At 48.7% G+C, this 10,195-nt stretch overlaps 1 protein-coding gene across 1 annotated transcript; it reads left to right on the top strand.

Annotated features, from left to right (window-relative positions):
- The first annotated feature begins 2,829 nt into the window (after window positions 1–2,829).
- LOC125641210 (uncharacterized) lies at window positions 2,830–6,611 on the top strand. The gene is made up of 2 exons (XM_048860770.2): window positions 2,830–5,349; window positions 5,939–6,611. Exons 1-2 carry the CDS (start codon window positions 4,767–4,769, stop codon window positions 6,478–6,480), a joined length of 1,125 nt encoding a protein of 374 aa, XP_048716727.2. The 5' UTR covers window positions 2,830–4,766; the 3' UTR covers window positions 6,481–6,611.
- The last annotated feature ends 3,584 nt before the right edge of the window (window positions 6,612–10,195 follow it).

Genomic DNA, 10,195 nt, shown 5'->3' with positions numbered 1-10,195 from the left:
AAGTGACTAGACCACACTGTGAATCAACAGTCTGTCAAAAAACCATGTAGTGGCCTTAGGTCAACTTGTACTTTTTATAGGTTGTAATCCATGCATTCTCTTTGGATATATAGAGAAGAGGGATCCCAAAAGGTGCTGAATAGGGCTGGTTGAAAATTTGCCATCAAAACTGTTTGTGATGGAATATTTGGGTTTGTCTACTAAACAAAGTTTTTTTTTCCCCCCATGGAAAATTTTGACCTTAAATTGAAAACCCACACACTGAAAATTTCTACTCAAGAAAACAAACCCCAAAAGCTTTTGAAAAATTGTGATTTGGGGTTTTTTCCCAACAGAAGACCAAAACTTTCTATGGGAAAAACAATTAATTTTCTGACCAGCTCTGGTGCTGAGCACTCTCAGTTGTTTCTGACTTCAATGGGGAATGAGGGTTCTCAGCACCCTGCAGGATTGAGCCCATAGGCAATGGTAGGATGCTCAGCAAATCTCAATGGTGCTGGCAGCTGCTGTGAAAGTCGGTACCTGGTTTTTCTAAAGTGCACAGATCACTAGTTCCTCTGCTCACTAACACATGCCTGGAGGTTGTGGCATGACTGACTGTGAAAGACAAGGGACTAGTCAATGGTTTGTAGATATAAAAGTCTGGATTCTATTCTCACAGTGAAGTAATCCTGGAGTAACACCATTGATTTTAAATGGAGTTAGTCCTGATTTATACTAATGTAAACTGGAGCCGAATTTAGCACCAATTGCTATATTGTATGACCCTGATAAACCTGTCACACCTAGATACCAAGATATTTCTATACCTAATGTATAAAGCCATTTGCACCTTTTGAACCACTAGTAAAGACAAGCTATGGTATTTCTGTGCCAGCATCCAACTTTCTGCCTGAAATGCCTTTTGAAGTGGGCTTCCCTCTGCATCCCTTCCCCATCCAATGCCAAAGGGATCATTACTGGGTTGATACAGCCAGCTCCAAACTGAATGACTAAGGATGAAGATGCTTGTAAAATAAACTTGGGGATTGTATTGATTAGGACCTGATCACACCTTTGCCTAGCCCTTAAACCAAATTTGTACAGGACCTATTTTGAAGTGTGGTTGCTTTGCATGTGCTATTGCATTAGTGCAAAGCACATGTTCTCGCTGCAGTTCTGGTCCTGTTGAATATGTTGGCAGTTTCTTGAGGGAGCCCATTCTCATGAGATGTCTAGACCCAGGAGGGTCGGCTAGCTCTGTTAATGTTTAGATTGGCTTCCCAACCTTTGGATGTTAGTCTTTTCACCCATCACTATGGCAACAGATATGGCAATTATTCAATGAGGTTTGCGTCACTGTGGGCCAGTATATAATTCCATGGTGTGGGGACAGGTAGCTAGAGCCCTCCGGGAACTAAGAACAGTGAGGGGTGATTAGGCAAATTCACTCAGGTTGTAACATCTCCAGAGAGATGCCACCACCAGGAGAGGCTTGCATATACTGATTCAAACTGGATTCTCCAGAGACCACCACACAAAGAAAGGACTTTGGGATAAATAGCTTGAGTTTAAACTGACTCAGGGCCTTCATTCTAATCAAGCAAATGGACAGAACCTTCTGTCCAAGGGAGGCCCCAATCCTTCCGGGGAAGGGTTGGGAGAACTTGACCTATTCATGGGGGTGCTTGTTCTGAGCTAACAGCTGTTATGAACATGTGACCACAAAAAGCTCCTTGGTGGGGGTTGAAAGACTGATCACCTGCCAGAGGTGGGGTGATCTCTGGTAAGTTTATTAGCATGTGTGTAGGTTCTTCTATTATTTTCATGTTTTCTCTGTAATGCTTTTACCTTAAGAATAAACATGCTTGCTTAGAAAGGGCTGTGTGGTAACCTATAGCTGTGGGCAATTATGCTGTTTATAGCCACTGAGGAGCAAAGCAGGCCTGCTTGGGCAGTCTGGCTTGCTGGGGATAACACAATGTAGGCAAAAAGAAAAGGAGTACTTGTGGCACCTTAGAGACTAACCAATTTATTTGGTTAGTCTCTAAGGTGCCACAAGTACTCCTTTTCTTTTTGCGAAGACAGACTAACACGGCTGTTACTCTGAAACAATGTAGGCAGGGAATTGTGCAGCCTAGAAAAACCCTTGTCAGGAGTGGGAGAGATGTGGGCTTCTGCCTAAGAGATGTGACAGCTAGGGAGCAGGAAGCCTAAGGGTAGGTGCCCTTGGTGGACCATAGAAAGGGAATGCAGATGTAGTTGCCCTGAACTGTCTCAGCTATAAGTGACATAAAGCCTTTAGAGGCCATTTGTCAGTTTCATAGCTAAGTGGCCAAGAAATCAGATTCCTGACCTGTACTCAAGAGCTGCTGCTCCTAGATATTTGTGAATATGAATAGGGATCTAATCAGGCCACGTTCAACAAAGGAACGCAGAGATGTTAATTGTCTGTAGAACTTTAATGAATAAACAGCATTCCTTCCTATTCCTTATTTATCTACTTCTAAATTCCAGTGGCTACTTCTAATGATAACATGCAAATTTGGTAGCTTACGGAAAAGCCGCATTTCATTGATACAGGGATCTGATGGAGTACAATTCAGTATGGCATATACTGGTTTTCTATAGGTTGCAACATATCGTGATTATAGCACTGCAACCATGTGTTAGGATTAAATGGCATTTTTCTTAAGGGAAAGGTGTGGTCTTCTGCTCAGAGTGTGAGACTGGGAGTCAGGAGACCTGGGTTCTATCTCTGAATCCATTACTAACCTCCCTGTGTCTAGCTGATCACCTGAAAAATAAGGGAATGAATAAAAGTCTAGTCCCCCATCACGTTGGGATCCAGGAATGAGGGGTGCTGCACAATTCTAATTCTTAAGACAATAAATAGAGGACTTGGTAATGGGATAATAGAGAGCTTCACCTGCCCAAATCCAGCCGAGCTGGGTTGTGACCAAACACTGTTGTGAGCACCTGGTAGTTGCTTGAAGATCTATACTGTATGAAATGAGTTCAGTAAGTTTGGTCCAGCACCTAACAGACAGGTGTCTGCATCCCCCAACTCCCACAGCGAGTTCCAAACAGTGCGCTCATTGCTAATCTCAGGAGAGGCCAGGGACTGGATGGCTCATGGCAACTGACCTACCTTCTCAACCCAGTGTTAAGGGATGAGATGCTTTGGCCAGACAGCGTGGGGGAAGCTTGTGCTGCTGCTGTCTGCACTGGACAGGCTCTGAGGATAAACACAGGGCATGTGTCTCAGAGCTGTCAATCCAGCTCTCATTTCACATAAAAAGGTAGTTAATATCTCCTTCCCCCACCACAAGTCTCTCCATTTTCTGTTCTGGTTGCACCCAGCCAGCCTTCAGTTTGGTAAGGGCGGAGCTTTGTTTTGCATGGACTCAAAGCCAGCTTTGGAAAAAAAATCACAGCAAAAAGCTCTCCCTTCCATAAAGCAATAAACAAGTTCAGTTCCCAGATGTGCAAGAGGGAAATGCCCAGCATGCTTGTTCCTGAACTCTTCCCTTCCAGATGTGAAACGGTGAGGAGCCGTGACAGCAGCAGCTTTCTGGACAACAACATGGCTCTTTAATAAAAAGTCCATGGCGGGAGCCCCGGAGGAAGCCCAGAGGCAGCTGATAGCTAGCCAGGAAAAAGGCTGCATGGGGAACATAGAGTGGAATTTTCCTCTGGAAAACCCTTTGAACCTCACTGCTTGGAGTCAGTGGTAAAATGGTTTTGTCTCATTTCCATTTGATTAACTGTTTCACAATAGCTGGGCTCGGTCTTTCCATGCTGTTGGGAGGCGGCTTTGAGCTGCAGGCAAAGAGGGGTTACGGAGGAGATTTCCTTCCTTTTGAACTCCTTCCTTTGTGACCAAGGCAACACTTGAATCCCCACCCTGCTATGCAGGCTGGAAAGAACTAACCTAGTGGGCCAGATTCTCCCCTGGGCAAATGCACCGCAGGGCTGGCTTGACTTGCTCCTTGGGGAGCCCGAGGCAGAGAGCCGTATGTCACACCCACACACCACCTTGACATAAGGAGAGTGGTGGAAGCATCTCTATGTTCAGGCTGTTCCTGGCTACTGGAATGGCCTGTTGGCTTGACAAGGGACATTGGCTACCTGGGAGACCCTGCATCTACCGCATGGCATTCAGTGGTAGCTGCAGTCAGCTAAGGTGCTCAGCTTATGCAAGAGGCTGTTCTTGAAGCAGGAGTCCCTGGGGAGCACAGGGTTGCATGCGGACTATAGTGCCTTTACACCTCTGGATGCTGGCTCAATCCAACCCAGCAGCTGGATCCTACACACTTTACTCAGGTAAGTAGTTCCCTTGACTTCAATGGGGCTACTCATGGTAGTAAGTGTTGTAGGACTGAGTCTTGGGGTTGGTGACAGGGACCCCAGGACTGTGTGCAGCCTAAGCCCTGGTCTACACTAGGACTTTAGGTCGAATTTTTGCAGCGTTAAATCGATGTAAACCTGCACCCGTCCACACAATGAAGCCCTTTATTTCGACTTAAAGGGCTCTTAAAATCGATTTCCTTACTCCACCCCTGACAAGTGGATTAGCACTTAAATCGACGTTGCCGGCTCGAATTTGGGGTACTGTGGACACAATTCGATGGTATTGGCCTCCGGAAGCTATCCCAGAGTGCTCCATTGTGACCGCTCTGGACAGCACTCTCAACTCAGATGCACTGGCCAGGTAGACAGGAAAAGAACTGCGAACTTTTGAATCTCATTTCCTGTTTGGCCAGCGTGGCAAGCTGCAGGTGACCATGCAGAGTTCATCAGCACAGGTGACCATGATGGAGTCCCAGAATCGCAAAAGAGCTCCAGCATGGACCGAACGGGAGGTACGGGATCTGAACGCTGTTTGGAGAGAGGAATCCGTGCTATCAGAACTCCGTTCCAGTTTTCAAAATGCCAAAACCTTTGTGAAAATCTCCCAGGGCATGAAGGACAGAGGCCATAACAGGGACCCGAAGCAGTGCCGTGTGAAACTGAAGGAGCTGAGGCAAGCCTACCAGAAAACCAGAGAGGCGAACAGCCGCTCTGGGTCAGAGCCCCAAACATGCCGCTTCTATGATGAGCTGCATGCCATTTTAGGGGGTTCAGCCACCACTACCCCAGCCGTGTTGTTTGACTCCTTCAATGGAGATGGAGGCAATACGGAAGCAGGTTTTGGGGACGAAGAAGATGATGATGAGGAGGAGGTTGTAGATAGCTCACAGCAAGCAAGCGGAGAAACCGGTTTTCCCGACAGCCAGGAACTGTTTCTCACCCTAGACCTGGAGCCAGTACCCCCCAAACCCACCCAAGGCTGCCTCCTGGACCCAGCAGGCGGAGAAGGGACCTCTGGTGAGTGTACCTTTTAAAATACTATACATGGTTTAAAAGCAAGCATGTGAAAGGATTACTTTGCCCTGGCATTTGCGGTTCTCATAGATGTAGTCCTAAAGCCTTTGCAAAAGGTTTCTGGGGAGGGCAGCCTTATTGCGTCCTTCATGGTAGGACACTTTACCACCCCGGGCCAGTAACACGTACTCGGGAATCATTGTAGAACAAAGCATTGCAGTGTATGTTTGCTGGCATTCAAACAACATCCGTTCTTTATCTCTCTGTGTTATCCTCAGGAGAGTGAGATATAATTCATGGTCACCTGGTTGAAATAGAGTGCTTTTCTTCAGGGGACACTCAGAGGAGCCCATTCCTGCTGGGCTGTTTGCCTGTGGCTAAACAGAAATGTTCCCCGCTGTTAGCCACAGGGAGGGGGGAAGGTTGAGGGGGTAGTCACGCGGTGGGAGGAGGCAAAATGCGACCTTGTAACGAAAGCACATGTGCTATGTATGTAATGTTAACAGCAAGGTTTACCCTGAAAGAGTGTAGCCACTGTTTTATAAAATGTGTCTTTTTAAATACCGCTGTCCCTTTTTTTTCCCTCCACCAGCTGCATGTGTTTCAATGATCACAGGATCTTCTCCTTCCCAGAGGCTAGTGAAGCTTAGAAAGAAAAAAAAACGCACTCGCGATGAAATGTTCGCCGAGCTCATGCTGTCCTCCCACACTGACAGAGCACAGACGAATGCGTGGAGGCAAATAATGTCAGAGTGCAGGAAAGCACAAAATGACCGGGAGGAGAGGTGGCGGGCTGAAGAGAGTAAGTGGCGGGCTGAAGAGAGTAAGTGGCGGGCTGAAGACAGGGCTGAAGCTCAAATGTGGCGGCAGCGTGATGAGAGGAGGCAGGATTCAATGCTGAGGCTGCTGCAGGACCAAACCAGTATGCTCCAGTGTATGGTTGAGCTGCAGCAAAGGCAGCTGGAGCACAGACTGCCACTGCTGCCCCTCTGTAACCAACCGCCCTCCTCCCCAAGTTCCATAGCCTCCACACCCAGACGCCCAAGAACGCGGTGGGGGGGCCTGTGGCCAACCAGCCACTCCACCACAGAGGATTGCCCAAAAAAAAGAAGGCTGTCATTCAATAAATTTTAAAGTTGTAAACTTTTAAAGTGCTGTGCTTAAAGTGCTGTGTGGCATTTTCCTTCCCTCCTCCACCACCCCTCCTGGGCTTCCTTGGTAGTCATCCCCCTATTTGTGTGATGAATGAATAAAGAATGCATGAATGTGAAGCAACAATGACTTTATTGCCTCTGCAAGCGGTGATTGAAGGGAGGAGGGGCGGGTGGTTAGCTTACAGGGAAGTAGAGTGAACCAAGGGGCGGGGGGTTTCATCAAGGAGAAACAAACAGAACTTTCACACCGTAGCCTGGCCAGTCATGAAACTGGTTTTCAAAGCTTCTCTGATGCGTACCGCGCCCTCCTGTGCTCTTCTAACCGCCCTGGTGTCTGGCTGCGCATAACCAGCAGCCAGGCGATTTGCCTCAACCTCCCACCCCACCATAAACGTCTCCCCCTTACTCTCACAGATATTGTGGAGCACACAGCAAGCAGTAATAACAGTGGGAATATTGGTTTCGCTGAGGTCTAAGCGAGTCAGTAAACTGCGCCAGCGCGCCTTTAAACGTCCTAATGCACATTCTACCACCATTCTGCACTTGCTCAGCCTGTAGTTGAACAGCTCCTGACTGCTATCCAGGCTGCCTGTGTACGGCTTCATGAGCCATGGCATTAAGGGGTAGGCTGGGTCCCCAAGGATACATATAGGAATTTCAACATCCCCAACAGTTATTTTCTGGTCTGGGAATAAAGTCCCTTCCTGCAGCTTTTGAAACAGACCAGAGTTCCTGAAGATGCGAGCATCATGCACCTTTCCCGGCCATCCCACGTTGATGTTGGTGAAACGTCCCTTGTGATCCACCAGAGCTTGCAGCACTATCGAAAAGTACCCCTTGCGGTTTATGTACTCGGCGGCTTGGTGCTCCGGTGCCAAGATAGGGATATGGGTTCCGTCTATAGCCCCACCACAGTTAGGGAATCCCATTGCAGCAAAGCCATCCACTATGACCTGCACATTTCCCAGGGTCACTACCCTTGATATCAGCAGATCTTTGATTGCGTGGGCTACTTGCATCACAGCAGCCCCCACAGTAGATTTGCCCACTCCAAATTGATTCCCAACTGACCGGTAGCTGTCTGGCGTTGCAAGCTTCCCCAGGGCTATCGCCACTCGCTTCTCAACTGTGAGGGCTGCTCTCATCTTGGTATTCATGCGCCTCAGGGCAGGGGAAAGCAAGTCACAAAGTTCCATGAAAGTGCCCTTATGCATGCGAAAGTTTCGCAGCCACTGGGAATCGTCCCAGACCTGCAACACTATGCGGTCCCACCAGTCTGTGCTTGTTTCCCGAGCCCAGAATCGGCATTCCACAGCATGAATCTGCCCCATTAGCACCATGATGCATGCATTGTCAGGGCCCATGCTTTCAGAGAAATCTGTGGCCATGTCCTGATCACTCACGTGACCGCGCTGACGTCGCCTCCTCGCCCGGTATCGCTTTGCCAGGTTCTGGTGCTGCATATACTGCTGGATAATGCGTGTGGTGTTTAATGTGCTCCTAATTGCCAAAGTGAGCTGAGCGGCCTCCATGCTTGCCTTGGTATGGCGTCCGCACAGAAAAAAGGCGCGGAACGATTGTCTGCCGTTGCTCTGACGGAGGGAGGGGCGACTGACGACACGGCTTACAGGGTTGGCTTCAGGGAGCTAAAATCAACAAAGGGGGTGCCTGTACATCAAGGAGTATTTCAGGCAGGACTTCACGGAGGGTTCCAATAAGAAATGGTGCACCTAAGTTATTGTTCTTATTGGAACAAGGAGGTTAGCCTGGCCTCTGACTGATACATGGCTAGATTTACCTCGCTGCACCTTCTCTGTGAGTGACTGCAGTGTGACCTAGAGGAATGAGTCCCCTAGACAGGGGAGGAGGCAAATGAGTACAAAACAAATCTGGTCTATTTCTTGTTTTGACCCACTCCATCTATCTTTTACATCTTTGGCTGGCAGTAGACGGTGCAGAAGGACTGCATGCCATCCACATCTCATGGCTGCTCGGCAAAAGATGGCACAGTACGACTGCTAGCCATCCCCATCTCTTGCCTGCCTGGCAGAAGATGGTACAATACGACTGCTAGCAATCCTCATCTCTTGCCTGCCTGGCAGAAGATGGTACAGTACGACTGCTAGCAGTCCGTATCGCCTGCCCGCTCACCATAAGACGGTTCAATAGGACTGACTGCAGGACTAAAGAGAATGACCTGGTCAAGTCACTCCAAATTTAGTCCCTGCGCCCATGTCTGCCCAGGCGCTCCCAGCCGACGTGGCCAGGAGCACCTCGGACATGACGATGACGGCTACCAGTCGTACTGTACCGTCTGCTGCCACAAGGCAAGGGGTTGCTGCTACTGTGTAGCAATGCCGTACCGCGTCTGCCAGCACCCAGGAGACATAGGGTGACGGTTACCTGAGCGGGCTCCATGCTTGCAGTGGTATGGCGTCTGCACAGGTAACTCAGGAAAAAAGGCGCGAAATGATTGTCTGCCCTTGCTTTCACGGAGGGAGGGAGGGAACGGGGGCCTGACGATATGTACCCAGAACCACCCACGACAATGTTTTAGCTCCATCAGGCATTGGGATCTCAACCCAGAATTCCAATGGGCAGCGGAGACTGCGGGAACTGTGGGATAGCTACCCACAGTGCAACGCTCCGGAAGTCGACTCTAGCCTCGGTACTGTGGAAGCGCTCTGCTGAGTTAATGCACTTAATGCACTTAGAGCATTTTCTGTGGGGACGCACACACTTGAATATATAAAACCGATTTCTAAAAAACCAACTTCTATAAATTCGACCTTATTCCGTAGTGTAGACATACCCTATGATAATCAGTGGTCTCTGTGGGATTAGTTGGGTGGTGTCCAATCACTGTTGTGCATATCACCAATCCTCCCCCCCCCGCCTCGCCACGTGACTTTCTTGTTGGCAGTCTCATCAGCTGTCCAAGGATTGAATGGGCCATGGTACCTGATCTAGCCTTTTCCCCCTAAATGGTGGTTCCTTCCATGGCAGGGGCAGAGCAGTGCCGGGAAGCTCACCCTGTAGCTGTCTGTTCTGTGGATGGACAGAGGAGTTCAGTATTCACAGCCTTCAGAAAGCACTGCAATTCACATGTGAATAACTTCCTCCTTCCCCTACAAGCCCTCACTGCTCCATGGCCAAGATGTTGGAGACCCAACCTGAGAGAACTTGCAGAGGCCTGTTTTTCAGAGGGTTTGTGCTCCAGTGTCTCGAAGAGCACCCAGAAATGAAAGCACCCCAAATTGTTCCTCACGTTTGAAAATCGTGGCCTTGTGTGTTTTTATTTGAAGAAGGAGAGCTCCAATCTCCCCTCCCAAATGCCATCCGCTGCCAGTTTGAGCTCTTGTTTTATCCCAAATATGGGAGAGGGCCGATTCTCCTTTTTCCTGGCTTTGGGCCCTCTCTGTCCCTTGCTGAGCCTGCGTCTTGCAGCTGGTGACACGGCCCCGAGGTAGAGCACTTCCACATGACCCAATTCGGGATTACCTAGCATGTGGAAAATTTTCTCTGACTGGTAACGTTTTATTAAGTGGCCAGCTAAGAATGCAGTTCACATTCAAAGATAATATGTGTTGACAAGAGACTGGCTGCTAATTGGACTTTTGCCTGTGCCTATGTGAATGTTCTTAATTAAAAAAGGGGGGAAGGCTGGGGGAGGGGGGAGAAAACCCAGATAAAAT

The sequence above is a fragment of the Caretta caretta genome, chromosome 8 (assembly GCF_965140235.1).
Source record: "Caretta caretta isolate rCarCar2 chromosome 8, rCarCar1.hap1, whole genome shotgun sequence".
In the NCBI taxonomy this organism is placed as follows: domain Eukaryota; kingdom Metazoa; phylum Chordata; order Testudines; family Cheloniidae; genus Caretta; species Caretta caretta.
The sequence above is the reverse complement of the archived record's forward strand: the minus strand, read 5'-3'. Positions and strand labels throughout refer to the sequence as shown.

Excerpts from the sequence above, each read along its gene's own strand:
- LOC125641210 (XM_048860770.2), top strand. The coding sequence starts at position 4,767 with ATGCAGAGTTCATCAGCACAGGTGACCATGATGGAGTCCCAGAATCGC. Across the intron at positions 5,350-5,938 it reads AGGCGGAGAAGGGACCTCTG|CTGCATGTGTTTCAATGATC; the intron begins GTGAGTGTACCT and ends TCCCTCCACCAG.